The sequence below is a fragment of the Antechinus flavipes genome, chromosome 1 (genome assembly GCF_016432865.1).
Source record: "Antechinus flavipes isolate AdamAnt ecotype Samford, QLD, Australia chromosome 1, AdamAnt_v2, whole genome shotgun sequence".
Taxonomy (NCBI): domain Eukaryota; kingdom Metazoa; phylum Chordata; class Mammalia; order Dasyuromorphia; family Dasyuridae; genus Antechinus; species Antechinus flavipes.
The window spans coordinates 580567353-580594521 of NC_067398.1; the positions used below are offsets into that span (position 1 = coordinate 580567353).

Sequence of the window (27169 nt, forward strand, 5' to 3'; positions counted from 1 at the left end):
TGAGATGCTGGAATAGGTCATATTCTCACAAGGGTTTTTCACAAGTTGACATAAGATGGGGAGTTAGTCAAGAGACCAGTAAATGTCACGATAAAACTTTCATGAAAATGCAAAATCATCTTGAATTGAACGAACTATAATATAAAATTTAAAATAAATCAAGTCAATGACTTTTCAAACTTCCAAGCCCATAATCTCTCCCTGCAACTGTGCTTATCCCACAACCACATTTCTTTGAGAAAGTTTTCTCTGAACAGAACATATGAAACCAGCCTCAGACTTTGAGAAAGGAAGTTTAATAATACAGTAATAGTTGAAGTATCATCCAGGAAAAGTGTATTGTAAAAATGTTTTGAATGTTAATTTACCTCAGGTCACTTTAGAGTTGTAAATACTTGCATTATAGTGAGGTAGACAAAAACAAAAATCTCCATTAGACAGAATTTCAATTTTGTAATATTACTTAAGGAAATGATAACATTATGTAAGAATGAAATATCTGATTAATGCGTAACTTTGTACAACTCAAATATAAACTTTAAAAATATTAGAAATTATAACATTTCGAGTGCATATAATGTTTTGTACATTAAAATGAAATGTATGCTGTTCATTTCCTTTTTGCACTTTCAGGCTGCTTAAATAAACAAATATATACAGTCTTAACATGAACAACAGTGCATCCAAAGCAAATGTGCATTTTAAATTATTGCTCCTGGCCAAGTCCTTTTTTTAGTTAGTATTTTATATTATTATTATTATTATTATTATTTATTCCCATCTTTTCTTTGCCAGTTTATAGTTCTGTGAACCAGAGAAGCTAACAGGGTTAGAATGAGAGAGCGCAAAACTAACAGGTGGGGGAAAAAAACCCCAGACCTTATTTTCCCTTAGCTGTTCTCTTGATTGAGGAAATTTCACAAGCCAAAGGTGGGGAGCAAATAAGCCCTTTGGAGGACCTACTTCCAACACAATGCTTAAAAATAATACTGGTGTAGACAGGGGCAGGGAGTTCACTTTTTCCCTCTCTGGAATTAAGGAATTAAAAGTACAGTACTCAATTCCCTGCATTAAGTCTTCTTACTGATTCCACCACCGTTGTTACCCACTGCCCGGATTCCCTTCTCCACGTTCAATGTAACACTTTGCTCTTTTCACAGTTTTTCATTACTAAGTTTTAAAAACATAGTCTAACTGGTAATTACAATCCGAAACAATTCTTTTGGGGGTGCCCTAGGCGATTTCTAGCTGGTAATCTTTCAGGAATGTCAGAGAGAAAAGGGGAGAAACTTTTCAGATAAACTTCAGAGACAGGCATTTCTATACTTTTAGATCTTTCCTCTCTGCTTCTCCTTTCACTCATTTTCTCTTCTTGTGGCAAAACTAGACTTTCCCATTTTGCTCTGAGTCGGGGTGGGTTACTTCCTACCAACTCCTCTCCAAATCTGTCCCTTGGCTTCTCCGTCGCCCCCAAACCTTCCCCTATATTCTACCCTTTCATATATAATTCTCTTTTCCTCCCCTATTTCCAGCCCTACCCCCTCTCTCCTTTCACTTGATTGTTTTTTGTACTTGGGAAATTGCCTTCACCTTAGAATGAGACCTGGATCATCAGATAATCCTGAAAGAGGCAGCTAAGGGGAAGGGGGGGGGGAACAATTTCACTAGGGGGCCTGTGCCTCATTTCTCTACTGGCTCTACTCATTATCTTAAAGTATCCTTGGCTTGAACTGATTCTTGTCACTCTATCAGGCATGAACTCCCCTGTTTCCCCAACAACAAAAAAAGAAAAGAAAAGAGAAAGAAAGCTTGCAAAATAACCCATATCTCCTCAGAAATGGAGTCCCACTATCGGATTCTGATAGTACTGAGCAAAAAACAGTGGGCAATCGTGGGAAGATGGGGAGTGGGGCGGGTCAGATTGAGTAAAAAAGATATTGAGGCCATTCGAGTTACTTGGCCCACTTATACCAAAATTGTCTTGGAAGGTAGTGCTTTTAAGCAAAGATTTTGAACTAGGTTTTGAAGGGAAGGAGGGAGGGCGCAGCGGGAAGGGGTAGAGATTTTGCTTTTTTAGAATATTATTTAGATGGCCACATGGAAAGTTGATTTCACTCAGAAAGGAAATACAAAACTCAGCATGATCCAAAACAGAAAAGAATGGGATGCAGAGGTGAATCTCCTCCTTTTTCCTCCCCCCCCAACACACACCCCGTTTTTTTTGTTTTTTTTTTTTTTTGTTTGTTTGTTTTTTGTAAATAATAATTTTCCATCCAAGGGACAGCTGTGAAACACAAGACTGTTTCCTCTACCCACCCTTATTAAAAACCCGTGAGATACACAGGTACTTCAAGAAAATTGAAAAAGCAATGACAACAAACACGAAGCTATTACTTGACTTGTTTTCCAGGGTCGCCAGAAAGTCCATTTCCCTCTCTCTAGGTGAAAGGAAGCGTTCAAGGTGGGCTCCAATGCGGTTGGTGCCCCAAGGCCATCATCTCCCTCCGCTTCCCCCTCCTACTCATCCTGTCCTGCAATCCTCCAGGTCTATGTTTCGGGGTGATTTTCCCCCTTCATTCGGGTCACTCTCCTTCTCTCTGCTGCAGTCCTCCCCTCCCGTCCCCGAACCGAGACGGCGGGAAAGGCAGCGCTACCTACACCCGCAAGACTCCACCACCATGTCCTCGTACTGCTTATATACCACATTGTTGCCCGCGTCGATGTAGAGGATGCTAATGGGAGTCAATTTGGTGGGCACGCAGCAGCTGGGTGGAGTGGAGCCGGGATCCATGGAGTTCATGAGGGTCTGGATGATGGCATGATTGGTGGGCTCCAGGTGAGAACGGAGGGGAAAGTCACACACCCCCTCGCAGTGGTACGCCTCGTACTCCAGGGGCGCGATAATCCAGTCGTCCCAGCCCAACTCCTTGAAGTTCACGTGCAGGGGTTTCTTGCTGCAGCGGAGCCGTGACTTCTTCCCGTGTCGCTTCCCGTGGCGGCTGGCGAAGGCGGTGCGTCGCCGCCGGCGACCCTGAGAGGTAAGCCCCCAGTCCGCGTCTGGGACGCCCGCGGGCGGCGACAGCGGTGGGGACAGCGGCGAGGGAGGCAGCCACATTCCCTCGGCCCCCGCCACTGCCGTGGCCGTGGCAGCGGTGGCGCCCAGCTGCTCGCGCATCTCGGCGAACAGGTTCTTGCGCTTGGATTTGGTGAACACCACGAGCAGAGCCCGCTCCTGCGGCGGGCGCACCCTCCGACCGAAGCCCAGACTCCGCAGGTCCAGAGGAGGCTCAGCCTGGGGCGGTGGAGACGACTGCGGGGTCTCCCCTCCGGGCTCTCCCCAGGCGACCCGCAGCTCCAGGCAGAGCTGCTTCCAGGGCTGGTGGCGGCGCAGGCCCTGCCACACGTCGAAGACCTCCCAGCCGGCTTGGGGCGCCCCCTGCGGGTCTAGGGTCCTGGAGTCCAGCATTCGTGGGGACATGCAGGAGAAGAGCTGCACGTGGAGCGGGCCGCCCGGGGGCCCCGGGGAAGCCGGGGGCGCCTGGCGAAAGAGCCGCAGCTCCGCGCCCACCAGCTCTTCTTTGTCTGAGAGCGTCGTCACATCAAACAAATACTTCTGTCTCCTGAGAGGAGTGTGCGAGAGATCGTCTGCGAGATAAAAAATAATTACAGTCAGTTTCACTTAAGGGGGAAATCTTCCCAGTTCTCTCTGGCAGCCCCCTGGGAGGAAAAGCAGGAGCTGGGGGAGGGGACAGAGGAGGTTAGAGGTGGGGGAGGTGAAGGAGGCCGTCTCAGGTAGTTGGGTAGCCCTGGGGCCTTACCACCCCTAGAGTTACCAGGCCCTAGTCTAAAAAGGCACTAGGGTGGGAGGTGGGGGGTCGTCGTGGGGGGAGGAGGACAGAAGCTGTGGCCAGAGATAATCCTCTCTCCCAATAAGCTTTGGACAGTTTAAACTGGGGGCGGAAGTCAGACAGGAGCTGCAACATCACAGGCCTTTTCCCAGAAGATGGAAAAACCAACCGTTTGCCTTTTGTAACAAAGTAAGCTTCTTCAGAGAAGGGATTGTTTTTTTCTTTGTACTTTGTATCTCCATCACCCAAGCAGAGTGCCTAACATATAGGAGGCGCTTAATAAATGCTTATGGATTAACTGAATGACTTAAAATCTATGCATAAGATTAAAGGTCCCCCCCCCCAACCTCTCCCCCTTCTGCTATCTCGGCCTTTTGAGAGAGATACAGAAACAGAGCCATAGACATATCAGATATAGAGTTTTAACAACCCATATTGGCGGTTTGCATGAATCGGATTCCTTGGCTTTTGCCTCAATTCTCCACTTAATACGGGAATAGACAGCCTAGGACTACTTCCAAATAGAAATCATAAGTGGGCATACTAGTTATGCACTGGGAAATTTAGGTTTACTTAGAATAATTGAGGCATTTGGATAAAACACTCAGGAGTTTCATGCATCCACAAAAAACACCGACATTTACAACATCCAACCAGAAGACCTCTTGCTTTACTCTCCAATAGGATCTAGAGATAAACTTTTAGGACACATTCACAACTGGGGGAATGATATTTGGGGGAACATAGGGGAAGATGGTTTTTACAATCCAAGGAAAATACTCTGGGACCTAGGTAAACCTGGACTTCTTTTTTGACACGTTCGTGCATGAAGCCCAACACCAATCCAATGTGCAAGGCGGAAAGCTAACCAGATTTCCCCCAAACTGCCTTCTCATAAAATGTTTACAACCCAGCAAATACAAAAATCCCCAAAGCCCCGGGCTTTCCCCAGAAGCTAGTAAAGTTTAGGTAGATTTCAATAGTAAAAGTGTCACTGGAGCCTGTGTTCAACCCTTACTGCCTTTCCAAACCCAGCTAGCACCAAAACTAGAAATAAAGACTAAAGAAACACTCCATGCCGGCCCTTTATACTTTCTCAGAGGTTGTTGCTCTCTCATAGGCACATGTCTCAACCTGAAATGGAGCAGTGGAAAGGGTTAGTGAAGTAGAGGAAAATGGGGGGAGGAGAAGGGGGGAGGGGAGAGAGAGAGAGAGAGAGAGAGAGAGAGAGAGAGAGAGAGAGAGAGAGAGAGAGAAAAGAAGGAGGAGGAGGAGGAGGAGGAGGGAGAGAGAGAGGAGGAGGAGGAAGAAGGAGAGGGAGAGGAGACCTTCTGGAGAGGACAGCTAGTTGATTTATGGGAGTCAAGACCTTCAGCCCAACCAGGGTCACATCAAATTCAACAGGAATTCAGCATTCTCTCCTTTCTACCTCCTTTAAAGAGCCCTGAGTTTGGCCCTGGAATCAGCCACTGATGTAGTCAATTCACAGGATCTCTTACCTGGAGGCTTCATTTTCCTGCCTCAGAAACCTAATCAATTCCTGGCTTCTCACAGGAAGAGGGATATAGAGAAAGATTAATGAAAAGTGTCTTTAAGATGCTTTAAGGCTTCCATATATTTAGTAATATCTGGACTACAGAAAAAGCATGAAGGAAGCTAGTCAAAAATTTAATAGTGGTACAATCCACATTCCCTTAGGAAATCATTTCCACTTCTGTTTTTGTAAGCCTTCAAAATAACCAGATTTTGACCCTGTTTGTGATAGGTCAAGACCTTGTTTTTTATTTATTTTGCCCACATGGCAGCATGGAACTTTTTTTTTTCAATATAAGTTGGTAAATAGGTTAAAGCACTGAATGAGATCCTATGGTTTGGGAACATCAAGAGTAGAACTTTGCTTTGGAGCAAAAAGGGGAAAAAAAGGTTAAATAGTGGATTTGTAACAACATTTCTTTCTATTCTCACTCTTTCCCTTCATTCTATGTCACTGACAGTCATCAAGTGATGAGTGACACTGAGCATGTCCTTTGTCAGTCCTTCAGAAAATTTAGAACAGCATACATTTCTCTACCTGTCTATGGCTATTCTAGTAACCCACAAAAGGCATTTCTTTAGTCTGGGGTATACAGGAATTTTGAGTCCTTTTTATTCTTGTTAGATGGCTGCATTGTCCCAACATCCCAGCCTGATCCCCCATGGAACTCTGGCTTTGTGACCTGGCACCAAGTTGATTCTACTAAGCACTTTGGGCAGTATTGTTATTATTGTTTGGTCCTATCTGACTCTGTGTGACAAAGTCCATGGAATTTTCTTGGTAAAAATATTGGAGTGGTTTGCCATCTCCTTCTCCAGCTCACTTTATAGATGAGGAATTGAAGCAAATAAGAGTTAAGTGACATGCCCAGAGTTACATATATTGCATCCAAGGCCACATTTAAATTCAGTGTTCCATCTACTACACAGAAAAGAAGACCTAGATTCTAGTTTCAGCTAGTTTCACTTGCTAGTCCTCCAGACCACAGCTTCCTCATTCATAATATAAAGAGGTTGACCTAGAACAGCTTCAATCCCTTTACCTCCTTGTAAAGAAACAACAAAACTAGGACTATGGTTATAAGGTAACATTCTTCAATCCATTTTGAAACATTACCATTACTCTTGGATAATTACTCTTCAAGAAATTAATTTTCTGCTTTAAAATTAATTAAAATGTAGTTAGATCATTATGTCAGTAGGGAGAGTACATTTTTTTTCTTTTTTATTTAGCATTAACATGGCTCAGAACACCTAAATATCTGTAACACACTAGTTGTTGAGAGGTGGACTCAAAAAAATCTAGGTTCAAATCTCTTTCTCCCTCCTTTGCTCCCTTCCTTCCTCTCTCTCTCTCTCTCTCTCTCTCTCTCTCTCTCTCTCTCTCTCTCTCAGAGGAAGAAATGAATTAGTACTGCATGTCTGAGAGGCGTTCTTAAAAATTTTTTTTTTTCACTTAAAACAAGACAGCTAGGTGATGTGGTGAATAAAGTGCTGAATTCAGAAAGGCCTGAGTTCAAATTTTATCTCTTATTAGCAATGCAACCTTGTTATTACTCTCTATGTAACTCTAATGAGCTACTGTCACTCATTGTTACTGTCTCTCACTCTCAGATTCCTCAACTGTAAAACAGAGATAGATAATAATAGCACCTAGATTTCTATGTTGTTATGAGACTCAAATAAGATAAGGTTTGTAAAAGAATCTTGTAAATTTTAAAGTTAGATAGTGCAGTGGGTGGAGTTCTGGGCTTGGAATCAGAAAGTTTAGTCTTCATAAATTCAAAACTGGCCTCAGATATGTAATGGCTGAAGGACCCTGAATAAGTCTTAACACTTAACTCTGTGTCTAAGTTGTAAAGTGAATTGGAAGGGGGAAAGAAAACCTTTCCAACTGCCCTTTCTATAGTGTCTTGATCACTAGGATGCACTGATAGTACTGAATTAGAGAAAAAAGTCAGCAGAAGAAACTAAAAATGAAAGAAAAGAAAGTAGAAGCAAGGGATGGAAGAGGGAAATAAGAAAAGATAGAAAGAGGGGAAAGAGAAAAAAAATCATGGCTGTGAAATTTCTTAGCATTTTTCATTATGACTAAATTATCTACTATGCACAAAAAAATTTGAATCTTTTGAGTTTCTCTTTGCTGGGCCACTGGTCAGAAAATGAATCGCTATTCATGGTTGGTGTAATATACAAAGAGGTCATGGATTTGGAGATAAATTAAGTTTTGGAGCCTCAGTTTCCTCATCAAGAAAAAGAAGCAAAATCTATGGACATGTGAGCCTATTGTGTGTTGTATATGGAGGAAACTAGCAGAAGGCAGAAACTACCCCCCTCCCCCCCCCAAAAAAAAGACAAAGAGTCTTTGCAACGTCCCCATGACCCATCTCTGATTTGTTTTCTGAAGATCCAGACAGTCTAAGAGAGAAGCAAAATTTTCCCTCTGTTTAGGGCTGTTCCTTTGGACTTAGTTTGGAAGACAGAACTACAAAATCAAATTGAATGTAATGAATTCATCTTTAACCCTATATTTCTAAAGTTTTGGTTGTGGTTTTCCAGAGGGAAGGGAGCAGGGGCAAGGGCGGTTCTAAAATATGTGCAGTACAATGAGTTTTTCTTTGAAAGATTTACATGTTTTCTCTTTTAATAACCTGGCCTGTTAACATATAGGAAGTATGGATAGCCAAGCTGAAACTCCCACCATGCTTGGGAGGTGTAATTTTGCTGAGCTGAGCCAATCACCATGTTCCAAATTCATCCTTCCTACTGCACTAGATCCACTCCCATTTTTCTACAACAGTAAGGAACATTTCTATGAAAATTTTGGCTGCCCCATTTTTGAAATATGCCTGCTTAAAAGACTAGGGAAAGGAGAAAGATGGTAGAGGGAGGCTGAGGTGGGGGAAAAGAAAAAAAAAAAAGATCTTTAAAAACAATGTCAGAACCCAAGGCTTCAAAAACCTTTTCCCAACTTTTAACAAGTAACATTCCCAAAGAAACTTCAAATCTCCACTTCTCTCCAGCTGCTACATTAGTTTTTTTGTTTTGTTGTGTTAATGAAAGGAAAGGCTTTGCAATTTCATTGGTTACTGATGCATTCTCATAAAACTTCCAGAACTGAGATGGGGTTCATTCAGTAAAACTGCCTCATTTTACACAAATGAACAGTGAGACACAGAGTCTGAAACTTATCCAAGATCACACAGGGATAAGACTCAAAGATTTTATGACCAGAATTTAGACCAGGAGAAGGTAGAAGCATAACATATGGAAGAAGAAGGAAACTAGAGTAGAGGTGGGAAGAATTTAAAATAATGGATATTTTTACAATAACTCTATAAAAGCTAATAGGTATTCATTATAATGGAGCTTCACAGAAGTATATTAAAAGCACATATATGGGAAATGGGCCACATTTACGCTTCCAGACTTCATAGGATAGAACTAGGAACCATGAATGGAAGTTGCAAAGTGGTGGATTTAGGCATAATGTAAGGGAAATTTTTTTGACAATTAGAACTTACCAAAAGGAAAATAATCAGCCCCCGGAGACAGTGAATTGCTCCTCGCTGAAAGATTTCAAGCAAAAAGTGGATGATCATTTGTCTATTATATCGTAGAGTGATTGCATTGACTAGATTATCCACTAATAATTAAGCATTTTTAAAATGTCTTCATTGTGCTGTGATCTGGGGATAAAAAAATCCCTGCTTTCAAACAGTATTCCATTGGAAGAAAGACCAAATATACACATAATCATATATAAGAGGTAGGGATAGGAATTAGACCTTCAGTGCTGTGGAAAACTTTCATATGAAGCAACTCTCTACATTAAAATATTTGGGAAATTTCTCTGTAATTTGGAGTGTTAGAAAAGTTTTTAACCTATTTTTTTTTTTTTACTTATTTTAACCAAATTTACCTAAAGGTCAATTAAGTAATTTGACCATAGTCACATAGCCCAGATATGTCAGAGGCAGGTTTTGAATTGAGGTCCTTCTGGCTCTCGCTCTCGCTCTCTTTCTTTCTCTTATTCTCTCTTTCTCTCTCTCTTTCTCTCTCTCTCTCTCTCTCTCTCTCTCTCTCTCTCTCTCTCTCTCTCACACACACACACACACACACACACACACACACACACATTTATATATATGACAACTTGACTAGAGCAACTAGGAGATGAAAGTGTCAAAAAAGAGGAGATTGCCTTTGAGTTGACCATGAAGGAATCTAAAAATTATTAGAAGCAAAGGTGAGAAGAAAGAGTTCATTTCAAGCATGATGGATACTCTGATTAAATGATGTATAAGGTAATTTCCAACTCTGAGATTCAATGAGATCATGACGACTCCTATAGAAGGGTGAGATGCCCTCCACAAAATAATTTTTTTTTCTGATGAAAGGACATTGGAAAGAATTTCCAGATGCTCAAGTTATCCTCTCCACTTCAACAAAGGGTAATTGACAGATTATAAGCCACTAGGGTCAATATTTGCTGAATCCTAGCAGTCTATAGGCCACTAGATTGATTGAGCCCTCTGGGCTCTAGAAATGAGTGCTTGGACCAAAGAGTAGAAGATACAGAGAGGTAGATTTCAGCCCAATAAATGGGAATGTTTACAGCTTTACAAAAATATAATAGACTGCTACCTAGGTTAATGAATTCTATGTCATTGAAAGGTCTTGTGAAAATTAGATAACCTCTGGTTGGCATATGGTCCAGAAGGCCCCTGTTTCAGATAGGAATTATACCTTCCAACTACAAGTCTTGAGTCACATGTGTCACCATTAAAACTCAAAGCCTCCAGGGACAATATCAGGGAAAGATGGATGGGGAAAAGGACAGATACAATTTTGAAGCTCTGCCTAGGATGCTTATCCATTCTTGATTTCTAGCTCAATGCTGAATCAAAATGCCTCAATTTAGCAGGTCTTTTTTTTTAATGGTTGGAGAGAAGTTAACATCTAGAAGAAAAGACCAGTGGGGAGCATTCTGAATATGTTTATCCATACTATCCATTGAGCTAGTTCTTCTAAATTTAATCTCTAACTTAAAGTGGTCTTCATTCACTCAATCAATAAACAAACATTTATTTACTAAGTACCTGTAATATGTACCAAGCATTTTGCCAAATATTGGGTATACAAAGGCAGAAGTAAAATAGTTCCTTCCCTCAAGGAACTTACAGTCTATCAAAAAAAAAAAAAAAAAAAACCGTATGTCCACAAATGAATGATACAAAATACATTCAAAGTAAATACAAGATAGTTTGAAAGGTCTTAGGTATTAGGTCATAGGTATTAGGATCCAAGGGGAATAGGAAAGATCTCATGGAGGAGGTGGTGCTTGAGCTGAACTTTGAAGTAAACTAGGAATTCAAAGAGTCAGAGGTGAGGACGGAGTGCATTCCAGGGATGGGGAATAGGCAGGGCAAAGACTTTGAGACAGAGATGGAATTTCTTGAATGAGCATAGCAAGTAGATCAATTCGGCTAGAGGAGTGATATGTAACAAGCCTGTTTCTGATCAAACAATTTGGGCAAGACCAAGGGGGCAAGCAACAATGGTGATCAAGGATGAGAAAAACCAGTTCCTCTCTACAATTCCCCATAAAGTATCCTGAGGCTTTTGAGATGGGTGAGGGATGGGAAAGAATCTTGGCCCCAAGCTTCTCTTGAGCCTGTGATATTCCTGGAATGCCCATTTTTTTCTCTACAATGAATCTGAAAGCCCACCCTGATGTAAGGAGTCTTCTGCCTGCTCAGGTGTATTCTAAGAAAAAATAAACCAACTGAAGCTCTAAACCATTGGCATGCTGTTGAACATTATGACTACCTTGTTGAATTGTTATAGTTTAGGTAAAATAATACACAGACGAAGGAAATTTCTTGGAAAATCATATCCGTCAACCATAGGCTTTTGACAAACTTGAACATATGAACACATAAGCTCAGCTGGTATCTTTATGAGAAGCCTGATGATGATTTTATCTCTTTGCATCTCTACCTTCCTGAAGTTTGAAGAGACAATGGGTTAGTTAAGAGGAAATTTGGTTCTGCAGATAAATCATTGAATTTAACATCATAAAAGCAAGAATCTAAAACTCTGGTATTTACTAGTTGCATGATCTCAAGTAAGTCCCTTCATTTTTCTGGGCCTCAGTTTCTTCATCTGTTAAAGAAGACTGGACTGGAGATCTTTAGATAATCTGATCTCTAGATTTTAGCTTGAAAAGCCTATAATTTTGTGTCCACAATCCAACTATGCAGCCCCAGCAGAATTAAACTGCCTCAGAAGACAGTTAGGCAACCTTGGCTTTTTACAGGATGAGCCAGAAGTGTCTTTGACTGGAGTGAGTCTTCAAATCATTTTTTCCAAGGTACATACATGCACACACACACACACACACACACACACACACACACAGAGTACTTTCTACATTTTGCTGATGGAGAAAGGAGCAACAATCCTTTATGCCAAAGTTCTGGCATCCTGGGAATTTTCCCAGATTGCTTTGAGGAAATAGTCCAATCCTGCCCCAGGGAACAACTTTCCAAAGGTTCATTTGAAGGGTAAAAGTGTGATGCAACAGAAACCCTTCCCCCCCCCCAAAATAAAAAACACCTCTCATTTTCTGCTATAACTCTTGGAACTAAGAGATGAGTTTGACCCACCCTCAAGTGTTTTCTAAGCTCTTTTGTCTTTGTCACAGTTTCAGAGGCCACAAATGTCTCTTCCCTTTTGAAATATTGGGGGTATGAGGGTGGCGGGGTGAAGGCAGTTTTGGAAAGGGAGTAGAACCTAACTTCTAAGGCTCATTCTCCCTGAAAAGACAAAGGCTGTCTTTTCATCTTTCTGTCCTTCCTGGGCTCCCTCCATCAGTGGAAATCCTTTCCCCACCCACAAAGTCTTTCCCTGAGTCATCAATTTGGGCCTTTTTGAGTAGAGGAGGAGGCAATTCCCAGGTCAGAATTCCATTCAATAGAAGGTAATGTCATCGACATCCTTGCCTACTCAGTCAAAAGGTTTTTTCATCAATTAACAAAACTGCAGCAGCCACAATAACTCACCACTACATACCCACGTAGCAGCACGCCAACCCCGGAAGCCAGCAGCTGGTTATCCGTAGAGGAGACACACAAATGCTCTTTCTATGCAAGGTTAGACCGACACAGGTTCTCACGAGGGATTCCTGTGTTTCTTTCTACATGTGTCTTTTTTTCTCCTGCTTTCTCTTGCTTTCCTTCTTTTCCTGTCTCCCTTTCTTTGTTCTCGTCTTCCTCCCTTCTTTTTCTTATTTTTCCTTCTTTCCTCCCTTCCTCCTCCTTTCCTTTCTTCGTTCCTTCCTCCTCTCTCAGTTTCTATCTCTCTCCTTCTTTTTCACTCCCTCCTCCTTCTCTCCCTCCCTCCCTTAACCTCACCCTCCAAGTTCTCCTCGCCTCTCCGGAATAGTAAATTGAATATAATCTATCTATCCCACTCCCTCCCAATTGGTTCACTATCTTCTACGGTGTTGACACTGCGCGTTACTTCTTCCTCTTGTTCCCTAGACCTAGACTGAAATCAGGTTTAAAAGACAAACATTTTCAGCTTTAGTCTATATGCCTTTGGGATATAGATCTATTGGGGCAGGGTGACGGGAACCCAGCACTTTGGGAAAACTCAAATGGGAAAATTTCCGGGACCAAAAAAAAAAAAAAGTTCTTGGTTCATTTCCCAGAGAAGGCGGTGATGCTGCTGCTGTTACTGGAGTCCACTCTGTTCTCCAGGCGTGTTCTCCTTCTTCTGCCCTGTAATCTTTCCCCATTAGGAAGAGATTCAACCGTGGGAAAGCCTTGAAGAGGTGGAGATTTCTAGTGCGCTTACTTAGCACTTTCTACATTGGACTGGAAAACAGCACCAAGAGGCAAGCTAACTTCCTAATTTCCTAACTAGCCTGTTTTTACCTCGCAAGAAAAGTGCAGAAATCCAGTCTCCAATCTTCACCACCTCCAATCAACCATTCTCAGCCCTCATCAAGTATCTGATGCCCAACACGAGTTGTTTTTTCCTTCCATTTCTCAAACTGGGTCCTGGAAGCTGATTTGCGGCCTCCAGGGTTAAATAAAATCCGAAGTTGCGATGTCTCCCTGACCTCCAACTCTGAAATTCTTCCCTTGATTCCTCTGTTTCCCGTGAGTGGTGGGAGGTGCTCCGGGAAGGAGGGAAAACCTGGGGTTAATGAAAGTTTCCTAGTGTTTCCCCTTAGTATACTGGATCAGGTACTGGGCTCGCGGCCAATTCATCAGGGCTCAAATCTTAACTTTACATCACTGCAAATTATACCCAAACCACAACCTGTTGGGTTCTCCTCCTTCCATCACCCCTCTCCACTTCTCTTTAATTCCTCCTTTGCCCTGCCTTTCCTAGCACATTTTAAGCCCACCAACTTGTGCCAGAAGTTGTGTTAGAGGTCTTGAGCTGCTGACAGAGAAGGAAGCGAGGTGTCTGGCGGTGAGGGAGGTGAGGGGGAGACTAACATTTGATGTGTTAGAACTTTAAATTTATTAATTTCTTTTCAATTTTAACCCCAAATCTATATAACAAAGCAGTTTTCGCTGCTATGAGCCAGCCGACCTTCGGACACCCAGCGGAAGTAGTTTGGGGGGCCGCTAGACCTTCCAGCCGCTGCCTTGGTGTGTGGCCCTCCTCCGGGCAGTCCAGGCGTCTGAGCTCAGACCACTGCTGCTTCTCTCTTCTTTTCTCTTCGCTGTTGAGATTGCGGCCCTCTCCTCCCTCTCTACTAGAATAGGAAAAAAGACCTCATTCTACACAATTTCCATTTACTCCCCCTCTGCTCCACCTTTCAAAATGAACCAAACTGGCAGAGATTCGAATTTTACATAGTTGAAAACTCTTAGCGCCTGGAGTGTTCCGACTGCGGCCTCAGCTTTGGCATTATAGTTAAAATCCTACTTATATCTCCCTTTACATCAATGGCCCACACACATCCTCCCCATCAGTCCTAGGAAGTAAAGCTCAGTGTATGCAGGTAAATAGAAGGGTGGTTGGGGGAGGGGAGAGTTCTAGCTTTCCTTTTCTGTCAAGTCAACTAGTATTTATTAAGTACCTACTGTGTGTGAGGCACTGTGCTAAATGCTGAGAATAAAAATGAAGATTAGAGAGGGAAAGTCTATTTTTTCTCTTTTTTTTTTTTTGTTTGTTTTGTTTTGTTTTTGGTCTTTCTGTAGTCACTTTCTCTGAGCCTCTCTATACATCTGGCTCTCCCTCTATCACTGTCTCTATCTTCCTTTTACATTTCTCCTTAATGAGTGTTTCTCTCTCTCTTTTTTTTCTTTCTCTGTCTTTACTTCTGTCTCTCTCCTCCCTTCTTTACGGGTCTCTTTCCTAATTATCACCAACAAACTCCTAAACCAAAGTAGTGCTGGTTTGTGTGTCCCAGACTCTCTTTTTGGATGAACTGTTCCCAAACTACAGCTGTAAACAACTACCCAGTTTTTTCCTCATTCTCCTCCTTCCTCCTCCTACCTTGGTATTGGTCACTCAGGGCCTCAAAGCTATCAGGAGACAATTCGATTTAGACAGAAAAATCCGTTTGTCCCAGTTGTTTTAGCAACTTTGCAATATACACATTATCAGGTCCATCTCATGAATACCCAGAATACCAACTCCCCCAACAGCGCTAATTGATTCCACCACCACCACCACCCCCCAAAAAAAAGAGAAGCAAAAACTCTGGAGCCCATTATGCGAATGAAGAGCTTTTTAATTCCAGTAAACAAGAGACTTCACTTAGCAATACTGAACTTAAAAATAAACAGCACGGCCATTAGTGATTGTAGCTGTAGCCTCAAAACCAAATACCACTATCTCTGTAGCCTTCGTTGTCTGTACCCCTCAACCAGCAGCTTCCCCCCCTTCTCCGAGCTGCCTGAGAGCCTTATTTGCCAGTAGTTAGTAAGTACCCTGAGGGGGTTAGTTATCTTCAGCTACACTTTACTAACAATCTTCTCTGGGCTTAAAAAGTTCCTGGGCAGAATGCTAGCTAGTACTTTAGAGTTTGGGAAAACAGCAGGCCTTGAAAGGAAACAACTGCTTCCTTCCTCACAGGGTCTTTTCCAAACTTTCTTTTTTTGTCTTTTCTCTTCTCCTTTCTATCTCTTTTTCTTTCATTTTTCCTTTTCACATTCTCTCTTTTTCATTTCTTTTTCCTTTCCTATTCTTTCTTCCATCTCTGCCTTTCTTCGTCCTTCCCTCCTTTGTTTCCTTCTTTCCTTCCTGTTCTGGACAAAATGTAATGTCTGATTTAAAGGATGTGCTGATTTAGTTACTGATTCATCCTGATTTTTCTGGGTTCTCATTGATATTAATAATATGCTGGGAAATCCAAATCCATGGTCAAATCAATTTTCCGGGGCACTGCCAAAGAGATTGGCCAGAAAAGACCCCACACAATCCCACCCTAACCCAAGAATAGTGACTTAAGGAGGGAATAGTATTCCTTGGCTCATTTTCAAATTCCATTAAAAAGAAGAGGAATCAATGAAACTCACTATGTATATAGATACTTGTAGAGAACACATTTTAGTTGCTAGTAGTGATGAATTGGAGAATTGATTATTTGGAAACCTTTCAGAAGCTTCTAATCCCACCCCACCCCTACCTCCCACTAGCGTTTTAATCCTGCAAATTTGAAGGCTGCCTGATTTCCTCAGTTAGTAGAAAGGACCGCGGCATTCTTCTCAGATCTGCCTTTCCGAGCACCAAAGGACCAGCCAAGAACTTCAAGAGAATTAGGACGCTTTACAAAAAAACAAGCTGTCCAGGTAGCCTGTAGGCATCATTGAAAGTAGATTGCAAGCAGGTTTAGCTTCTTGCTTTTGGAATCAAACGCCCCTTAAGATCTTGGGCTGAAGAACTATCCATTGATCTTTAAAGAAATGTCAACCGGATAAAAGGTTAGATTATGGATTTTTTTTCAAGTCTTGATCATCTCACCCAGAAGACCAGATCAGACATCTAAACCTGGCTTCCTTCCCCTTCTCTCTGACTCTTTCCAGGACCTGTCTGTTCACTACGATTAAAGGAGTCAGACTTGGGGACCTGAATTCTAGATGACACCTTAAAGACCCATGTTATGTGTGTTGTGGACACACACACACACACACACACACACACACACACACACACACACTTCTATTCCCTGCTCTCTTTTTCCAAGGCTGCTACCTCTTACCAGAGAAATAAAACTTAGATTGGAACCTTCTGCCCTGCTTCCTCACTTCGGCCGTCTGGTCTGCATTAGTGTTTTTATAAGGGACTCGAACAAATCGAATACAAGGTCACCAAATAATTAACAGTTGTGAATTCCCTCCGTCCCCATTAAAATACTTCCCTGCTTATATTTCATTTTCCTTCTGCCAACGACAACATTGCCCGGGCAAAGGCGCTGCATTGATCACACTATAGTAAGGCTTCAGGTCCACCCAGAAACCCGCTGTTTAGCATAAACATCCCACAGAAGATGAACCTCGAATTGGATTCTCATTCTTCTCTCCTGCCACACTAATAGCTGAAAAACCTCCTCTTCCAGAGTCCCCTCCCCAGCTTTTCCTAATTTTTTCCCATTATATTGAAAGTAATAATCGGATTCCTAAGTGTCTCCGTAATTTTGTGTCAGAAGAAAAGCAAAATAAACCAAGACACAGAAAGAAAAATCCTAAGAAAGTTTGGTTTAGAATTTAAGTCCTCCAAAGAGTTTTAGATCTCCTGCCTCATGATTTTTTTCCCCCTGCAGTTTACTTGTTTGCCTAGGAGAATCTATTTTAAAAAAAAAATTCTTCATAGTTTAAAATCTTCTTGGAGGTCTCTTCTTCCCCCCCCCCCATTTAATAGCCATAGTAAATTTCCTAAATAATTTTTTTTCTTTTCAGACTTAAAATTTCCTGCTATTGGAATTAAACTGCCTCTCCCCTCACATTTTAAACCTGAATAACTAAAAGCTATGAGCATCTCCCTCCCTCTTCTCCCTTTCCCTCTCTTTTCCCTCCTTTCCACCTCTCCTTTCTTCTCTCTCCTTTTCTCCTTTTTTTTTTTTTTTTTTTTTGGTTACAATTTTTCTCTTCCTCAGGCCTTCTCAAAGGCTTTGTGGAATCTGTGAGAATTTTAGCCACTCCTGATCTCCTGTGGAGCTCCAATGCTGGGGGTCTCAAAACCCTCAGGCACCATCTGCTTTTTAATGAGTTATTTCACGTGCCAACTGTAATTTTCCTACATTCATCCAGTCCTCTATGATATTTTGACCATAACAAAGCATGAAGGGTGAAGTGGAGAAATCACAATCTTTTTTATTTCTGTCCTTTCTGAATTCGATTTCAAAACAGTTCTACTCCATAGGCCTCTTTTCAAATATCAGAAATTCTCTTGCTTAATTTTCATACTGCTGAAATAAGAGGAAAGTAAAAAAGATGAGGAAATTCTGATCCTTTGCACAGTATCATCCCCAACTTTTATCCATCCGATCTTTCTTACTCCCTCCCACAAGCTTAGTTTGTCCCAGTATACTTTCCTATTCTTCTTAGGGTTTTGTTTTGTTTTGTTTTTTATTATTATTCTATCATGAGACTGAGTAGAACAACTTACTGCTAAGTTCTTTGGCTTCTCATTCATACAAAAGTAACTCGAAAAACTCCTCCAGAGATTTCTAGCCCTCCCAAAAATCTTCCAGGCAATCTCTAAGGACATAAGCATTCTGATTAAGATCTTTTAACAACAACGAAACAACCCCGAATTGTTTTGTTTTTTTCTTTGGTAACTGACTGAAATAATCGGTCCTATCTGCTTTTAAATCCAACCATATGCAGCTCTATTGTAAGGTAAGCTCAGTTGAAGGAAACAAGATTGCTTCTCCTCTCTTCCACTGCGTATTTTGACCTGAAGAATCATACATATGTGTGAACATATTTTAACAAATAGACAAATACGTTCGATTTGAGCCCTGACCAGAGCAAGACTGATTGATGCTACATCTTCAACTTAGAAACGAGTGAGCTCAGGGACCACACCGTCTGTCCGCCACTGGACTGATGAAGAAGCTTTCCTGAGTTCTGAGCCTTGGGCGGCGGCTGCAGCGCCAACAGGCGACGCCCAGCCTCAGCTCGGCTCTGCAATTAACTGGGCGACAATCCCACCGGGAGGTGGGCAGTAAAAAAGCTACCACTTCAGAGGAACGGAAGTTCTCTTGAAGTTTCTGGGGATGTGCCATTGGCTGGGACCCCTTCATTATGGGAGACTAGACAATATTTGATATGTTATGACATGCACACTCAATTAGATCACTGAGCTGAAATACTCCAATCAGGGACTTGATGCTAAGCAACCCCCGGAAGGTCCAACCCAAGGTCACAGCCTGTGACACTTCAAATCAAAATCAGTGAAGGGAAAGTGAAGCTTTCCCTTCATCAAGCCAGGATTGCTGTCGGCAAATCATTACCACCCTTTCCATCCCTGCTCCCTCCCTCCCCAATCCTCTTTCCCTCCCTTCCCTTCCCACCAGCCCATACTCAACTCCCAGAGGGAAAATTTCATATGTAGATATGCATATCTACATATACAAATATGCACACATACATATACGTGTATATATACTTTCTTCACGGGGAACAGAGGCATTGGAATGGTGCGAGGAAGGTAGAAGGTAATCTAGAATCTAGGTTGGGGGGGAGGAGGGAAGGGGATTGGTTTTTTCCCCCCAGCAGCTCCTGCTTGTCTTTTTTTCTAAGGGATACCCGCCCTGTCAAGCTCCGTGACGTTTCTAGCACTTGCTGGCAGAAGCGCAACTTGTGAGATTTGCAGTCCTGGAGAAAAATTCCTCCCGGATTGGGAACTGTGCGGGGATCTCCGCTGGTTCCCTGACAGCAGGTCTGGGACAGCATCCTCCTTTCAGCCTCACTGCCCCCCTCCAGGTTGGGCCTTGTGCCAACCTCCCTTTCTCGAAGCCTGAAAGCTTACGGGCCGGCCTGAGAATCCCTGGAGGTGCCGGGAGCCCCTAAGAGGCAAGGCTACACTGCGCTCTGCAGGACAAAGCTAAAGAGAAGCCCACTAGCCAAACTTATTCGCGCCCTGAAACCCTCCCAGAAGCAATTCCTCTCCCTAAAAAGTCAGGAAACCCAGCACTTTGTAGCCGTTCTGTAGAAAGCACGCGTGAGACTCGGCTTTGGAGGCATCCCAGCAAACCTCTCCGCGTCCTGCCAGGAGAGATGTGGAGGAGAGTGGTAATTCCAAACTTCGTTGCGAGAACTCTTTGAAGCTAAGAAAACTTTGGATAGAGAAGCAGGGTTTCTTTCCGACAGCTACATCTTTGCAGGGAGAGAAATTTGAAAGTACTTTCTTCTCCTTGTTTAGATCTTTCTCTGTCTCTGTCTGTCTCTCTGTCTCTCTCTCTCTCTCTCCCTCCCTCTCTATCTCCTTTCCTTTCCTCCCTTCCTCTCTCCCTCTTCTTTCCCCTCTCCTCTCCTCTCCTCTCCTTTCCTCTCTTCTTCTCTCCTCTTCTGTCTTTTCTTTCCTTTCCTTTCCTATCCTCTCCTCTGCTCTCCTTTTCTCTCCTCTCCTCTTCGGCAAACTCAAGTCCAGGGAAACCGAATCTTCTCCCTAGGAGATAGAGGCCCCGTGGGGGAGGTAGAGGTTCCATACTGAGTCGCAACTTTTATGGAAGCCGGGAACCAAATCGCCAGCTCATATAACTACAAAGAAGCCATGTGGCTTTTCCAAGTCGACGTTTGTCCTGAACCCAACATAAAAAACACGAAGTTAATTTGTTGTCTGGGGCTTTCAACAGCTAATGAACCCCGCTGACCCTTCGGCCAAGCTCCACCGTAGGGAACTGAATGGGGGCAGGTTGTGAGGAGCAGGTTCCGCGCGCTGCCAGGAAGGCTGGTGGGCAGGTTGGAGAGGCTAGGGACAGGAGGAGGTCCGAGAACGCCGAGGGGGCGGGGGAAGAATTTACGACCCTCATTAAGGGTCAGTTAATTAGTCTGCCATTAGTGGCTCTGGAAAGAGATAAGGCAAAGGCATCTGGGGTGGGGGTGGGTTGCTATTTTTCTTTGGAGTTACTGGCTTCTTTAAGGATACTCTTCACCTCGTAACTGTCTTGAACTCTTCGGAGCCTCAATCTTAGCAAGTATTGAGTATATAGCCCAGAGCTAGAGATTGGGGTGGGGATCAGAATAGAAATTGCTAGCAGTCTGGAGAGAACGCAAGAGTACGTTTCCAGCTGCCCCCTCTTTTCTTTTCTCTCTTTTCCTTCCTTCCTTCCTTCCTTCCTTCCTTCCTTCCTTCCTTCCTTCCTTCCTTCCTTCCTTCCTTCCTTCCTTCCTTCCTTTCTGCTTGTCTGTCTTCCTTCCTTCCTCCCTTCTTCCCCATGTCTATTTATCCACTTCAAGGATTTTGACTTCCTGAACTTGTAGAACTCCTGGGACTTGGGACTGTTTCTTTCTGGAAGACTAGTGAGGAAAACGAGCGTGGGTGGTGAGATGCAAGTAGTGGGGGGCGTACCACACAGAAGAAACCACCGGGGAGGGGGACCAGACGAAAGTGGCCAAAAAGATTCTTATTGCTAGAGTGAGAAAAATGTAAAGTACGCCTTCTGAATCGGAGAACCTAGGATGTTTTGTTTTTAATAAAGAAACGCAAAATGCAGCAGCCCCCACTCCCTTCTGTTTCCCTTCATCTCTCCTTTATTTTTTTTTTTCTTTTTAGACAACCCAACTAGTTCATGATGCCACCTTTGCAACATTTACCTGAGCTAGAGAGTAAGCAAATCGAACTCAGAGGCACTAGCTTCCTAGTCTGGCCAACCAGTTTCAGACAAATAGGAAATCTAGAGCAAAGGACTCCGGAGTGTTTCCTCAGAGCTAGCGGGAACTTCTAGACGCTGGCTCGCCAGTCAGTCAGAATTTTGCTACACCCGCTTCAAAGCGCTCTCTCTCTCTCTCTCTCTCTCTCTCTCTCTCTCTCTCTCTCTCTCTCTCTCTCTCTCTCTCTCTCTCTCTCTCTCTCTCTTTCGCTCTAGCTCTCTCTTTCGCTCTAGCTCTCGCTCTCTGCCTCTCTCTCTCTCTCTCTTTCTTTCGCTCTAGCTCTCGCTCTCTGCCTCTCGCTCTCTCTCGCTCTCTCACACACACCCAGATACCCACGCACGCATTGGCTCCAACATCTATTCACAACCCCACGGAACCCCAGGACCCCAAAAAGATGTTTCTCTGGTCTTTTTTCCCAAATTCCAACGCTGATCTTCCTCATTCAAGACAGGGCAGTGCCACACCCCCACCCCCATTCTTCCATGCACACATCAGCCTTCACCTTTATCCACTTCCCAATCATCAATAGCCTATCCACCTTATCTACACATTCTTACGGGCGATAAAAGCAATGCAGAAAACAAATGCATTTCTGGATGGGAAAGAAAGGAGGGCGCAGGTTGAAGTATCATCCCAAGCAGCCCACGTCTGAGACAGCCAGATTCAGAAACTAAACAAGCAAACTCTATAATTCTAAAACAAGAAAGATCTATAAGTGTATCAAGAAAGAAAAGGCGATATATACTGGAAGGAGGGGACAGCCAACTCAAGCCTTTCTTAGCCGGGTGTGACTGATCTAGGGTTGGGACACAGACTAAAGGAGGAGAAGACAGCCCGCCGCCCCGTTGCAAGGGAAAACAGGTTTCTTTGTTTTTGTTTTGTTCTCTTTATTATTGTTGTTTTAACTTACCTCGTCCCCTGTCTACAAAACTAGTGATAGTATTGGCAGCTTTAGATGATTGGAAGAAGCTCGCATTGATTCCCAGTTTTTCTGCGATGGAATAGGTCCTATAAATGGACAGCATGTACTCATGGGGCACCACCCGCGGATTCCTGCCCGGCTGCCCGTGATCCTGAGGCTGCCGCCGCCGGGGACTGGGCTGCTCGGGCTTTGGTTCCTGGCGTCCAGGCTGCGGGTGCTCCTGCCTCGGAGGCTCGTCCGCCTGCTCCGGGTGTCCCTGGCCCGCGGCGCTCTCCCGCGGCGCCCGGGACATCTTCCCTTCCTTGCGGCTCCTCATACTCTTGGCTGAGCCCAGCTCGGCAGACGAGGACGAGGACGAAGAGGACGAAGTGGAGGATGAGATAGAAGCCTGCTGGAAACCGGGTAAATCCCACAAGAAACTAATGAGAAAGACTGCGGAAAGCAGGGCCCGGTGAGCATCCATGGCGAGCAGCGGCTGATGCCCCACTCAATCCTTTCCCCTCCCGCGAGTGGAGGCGAGAAGAGCGCGGCGTGACTTCAGGGAGCGGAGCGAACGGGCTGGACAGCGGCTGCGGACGCGGGCTACCGCAGAGCTTTCGGTGCAGCAGAGAGTGCAAGTATCTCCCGGTCCCAGAGCACTAGCCCCGGCCCCGCCACGCCCCCTCCCGCCCCTTGCCTGGAGGGGAGGGCTAGGACAAGAGGCCAGGGTGATTCGGAAAGGAGTTGGGGAGGAGGTGGAATGGGGGTGAGGGGGCGGGAGCAGATGTGGGAGGGGGAGGCAGCGCCCCCGCGGGACGCGCACTGTGTTGCTCAGGGCTGCGCGTGGCTCGAGGTTGCTGGACACTGGAGCTGGGAAAACCCGAGAAAGGAGTGAAGGAAGAGACGAGACGGGGCGAGAAGATGTAGAGTCAACTGCGGGATTGGGGAAGAAGAGGAAGGAAAGGCAGAGCGTGGGGAGGCCGCAGAAATCCCTTGGTGGGCTCGATGCTGGGTACCTCGTCGCATCCTGCCCGCCTCCTAACTCATTAACTGCCTCCAGTTCTCCCTCGGAGTTGACCTGTTGGAAGGAAGCAGAGGAAGCGCCCCCCAGAGTCGGATCCAAGGAGACGCACCTCACATCTCTGCGCACAGACTGCAGGCCCTAGCTAGTTCTTTGGTTGCATTCTAGCCGTAGCTGCCCCTTTTAGCCCTCCCCTCTGGGTGTCAGCTCACTGCCATTGAATCCTTCAGGCCAACTTCACTATAAGAGTCTGAGACCGAAATTCCCCCTGGAAGGCTTTAGCTTCCTATTGCTCCCGCCAGACGGGAGTAGGGGACGATAGGGAAAGGCATCCCCCAGTTATCCCCAGCTCAGCCTTTATAGAAAAGGAGCCAGATGGCACAAGACTGCTAAGCTCTCCATATTTCTCCACCGCCACCGTCTCAGCTCTGACTTTCATCTTCTCCGACTATTTTTGCTACAGTTTTTAGTTTCTCCATCCCCTAACTCCCAATTCCCTTCCCATTTCCCCCTACTCTCTTGCTCCCACCTTCAGTATTTCCTCCTTTCCAAAGTTCACGGCATTCCTATTTCCTATGCTGTTTCTCTTTCCCCATTCAGGTTCTGTTATAGCTTTATTTTAATCTCTTTAGCTCTCACCCTTGTCCCTGTCCTTCACTTTCCCCAAAATTCCTTCCTTTCTTTTCTATTGTACCCAAAAATTCCTTACTTTCTTTTCTACTGTACCATAATCTGGTTTTCTATTGGCCAGCCTACCCCATATCCTCCCAAAATCCTCCCCAGCCACACCTACTTGTAGATCATAGACTGTTAGAGATGAAAGGGATATAGTTGCACTCCTTCCTTGACAAGGAAAATGACATCCTATGATTCAACTCTTGTGTTCACCCAAGATTAACACAAGCCTAGGCCCCCTTGAACCTAGATATCTGTCTCCCAATTTTCAATGCATACTCTTTACACTACTCTGGCTTTCCCACTCATTCTTCCTTCATGTTATAATGAATTGTACATACATGGTTTAACCGAAGTCAAGAAAAACTTACGACATTCGTTTGTAGTTAGTACAATGTGGGAAGGGGAGAAAAGACACTGACTTCTAAGAGGTGGATCTCTAGTCAAAATCTCTTTTTTAATGTTTCCTTCTGGTCCCTTCTCTTATTTTCAAGTGATGTGATTTCTCTAATTTGCCTGCCTCTTTTCCATCTTTTGATTCTCTTTGTCTTTCAGCCTCTCAAATAGATCTGCTTTAGTTTTAAGACCGCTTGCTTTCTTTCCCCTTCTTCTTTGCTTCTACTTCAATTTCCTGCCTTGCTGTTTCCACTGACCTTTTTGGTTTTCTGAGTGTGCTTCCTTGTGGCAAACCTTCCGCTCTCCTTGAGAAATACCTGCTTTTATTGCCTTGTTTTGTCTGCCCCATTCTACTTCCTCTCTCTAGTGTTTTTTCCTGGTCCCCTGTAACTGCCAGCTCTTATTTTTCTACTATTATTTTCCTCCTTATGCTTTTTCTAACCTTTTCCTTGCGGCTCCCACTTCTGTGACCTCCAAACAATCTGTTTCATTTGCAGTTGTGATCTGACTCTGTCTCAATGATTGTTTTCCTACCCTCCCCCCCTCCAATCTTTTACTGGCCCAGACCAGTTACTTGGCCAAAACTGAAGACTCAAAACCACACATTCCCTCCAAAAGATATGGGTGGTAAGGGACTGGCTTTTGTCTTCTCTCTACCTGTTAGTGATAAAACAAACATAGATGTTGCTTGGCTCATTTTACATCTTCCTTTGCACATCTGGCTATCAAGTGTATCAAGTGAAGGGCTTCTCTTATTTTGTTTTCATCCCTTCCCTTAGGGAAATGAAAACTTGTGGTCTGTATTATCAGCATTTTAATTTCTATCAGGGTTACAATATGGAGCCTGATTAATAATGGTTCATGAGTTTTACCTTCCCATCCAATAGCAGAGCTGCCCACTAGCATCTGCACCAGCCTGTTCCGTCTTCTCTTTGCCCAAAGCAATTATTATCTGTTACAAGTTATCGGTAAACAGGAAACAGAGTAATGAACATATTTGCTGTGGCTCAAGATCTTTCCGCACATGTGATAGATTTCTGTGGAGCATTAAATGACTCTTGGCCTAAGACTACAATGGATAGTCTCTCCTGTTTGCTTCAGCATTGTTTTTATAAAAAAAAAAATTAAAAATAAAAAATTTTAAAAGATTAACCAATATTTTTATTTTATCCACCACCCTAAGTTATTATTTTAGAAAAATAATTAATCAAAAAACTTTAGAACCAAACAGAGAAAATATCTGATTCATGCTATTCTCCCTTTCATAGATGAGAAATCTGAGGCCTAAAGAGGCTAGACTTATCTGAAGTCACATAGTCAACATCAGAGAAGAAACTAAAGTCACTTTATTCCTAGTGTAGAGTCTTTTTTACTGTCTTTCTTGCATTATATACATATATATAGATTTAAAAACTCCCTTCTCCCTCCAAAAACTATGATTATCATTTCCACTATTGTAGGCATAGTAAGTTTTTGGTCCATGAATAGTATGCCAAATAGGCACCCTCAATAATGGTTTTTAAAAAGTTCATGGTATTACCCTTAATATGGATGTGTGTTTTTTAAAATGTCTGCTTCCTTCTTTCTTTCTTCTCTCTTTCCTCCCTCTTTCCTTCCTTCTTTCTTTCCTTCCTCCCTTCTTTCCTTTTCTTTTTGTTCAAGAATGAAAAACAAGCCAAAAGTCAAAATTTGCTCTCACATCTCCACTATACATTTAAAATAATGTCAGAGGGACCAGTTCACATATTGGCTTTGGACCCATTATTCATTACCTCCGAATACTCATCCAGGAAACACAAAGCAAATGAGTCTCTGGTTTTCTTATAGTGAGATCTCACAAGCAGGAAAGATACGGACGAAGGATAAAGACAACTAGAACATTGTAGCATCATCCCTATGTTGCCGTTTTCAATAGACTGATTGAGGCAACTGTGCTGTATGGTATGTTCTGCCCCCCTGTGGATGCCGACAGGAGTCACAGGTGGAGAATGAGCAGTACTGTTTATGTATGTGTCCTGGATAGAGGAGATTTCAAAGTTATATAAGAAAAAGCTCTATTCCTTAATCATATCAGCCCACCAGACATCTGCTAGTAAATTTAGATATTCTTCAAGTAAGGATTTGATGACCATTTGAATATTTTGACTCACAGGACTTGTATTGTTCGTAAGTCAAGGACTCAGCTGAATATACAATTTTAAAGAATGTCACAATGTCCTATTTAATCCCTTCCCAATTATTACCCACCACTAATCTGCCACAGTACCTCAAAGCTTTCTTTGAATTAAGACACCACTTTTCAGAAAGAACCAATAAAAATGCACAGCAATTATCCAAGAGAATTCTTATTACTCACTGTTATACTTTAGTATATCTTTGCTCTCATCAATGTGAGTATCTATCCATTGGTGTAAATCACAAGTCTGACAAGACTTCTCATCCTATATGCCAACAACCCTTTTACAAAAGATCCCATTTATTACTCATTAATTCAGTACATAATGGCTTAGATTGTTGTGGTAGCTTAAAAAAGCAGAGAACAGAGTCCCAGAGTCATGGAACATGGAATGAATATGTTTTAATGGACTGGGAAATAGGGGAGTATGAAAAGATCTGAGCCATGGAGCATTTCAGGTAAGACATTCTAGTCCTGGATGATGTGTATTGTCATGAGGACTAAGACAGCTCAGTGAACCTAGAGGGTAATGGTTCATCAAGTCAATAGTAAGTTGCTGAGAATAAAAGAGAAAGCAGGTAAACCCTGACTCGTCCTACTTTACCATGTTATTTATGTAACCCATGGCTCAAAGCCCATTTGCATAGGACTCTCCTCATTTATGAAGATTTATTACTCAATTCTCTATGACTGCGGCAAGGTCATAATAACAATAAGTTGACAATAAGTTGAAAGAAAAGAGAAATCTTGTTCTGCTGACTTCTAACT

The 27169-nt window shown here is 43.3% G+C and overlaps 1 protein-coding gene across 1 annotated transcript; it reads right to left on the reverse strand.

Annotated features, from left to right (window-relative positions):
* Positions 1–280: 280 nt before the first annotated feature.
* On the reverse strand, positions 281–22707 carry GDF6 (growth differentiation factor 6). Its single transcript, XM_051970885.1, has 2 exons — positions 22143–22707; positions 281–3645 (listed from the first exon to the last, which is right to left on the reverse strand). The coding sequence occupies exons 1-2, from the start codon at positions 22615–22617 to the stop codon at positions 2651–2653; spliced, it is 1470 nt and encodes a 489-aa protein (XP_051826845.1). The 5' UTR covers positions 22618–22707; the 3' UTR covers positions 281–2650.
* Positions 22708–27169: the final 4462 nt, after the last annotated feature.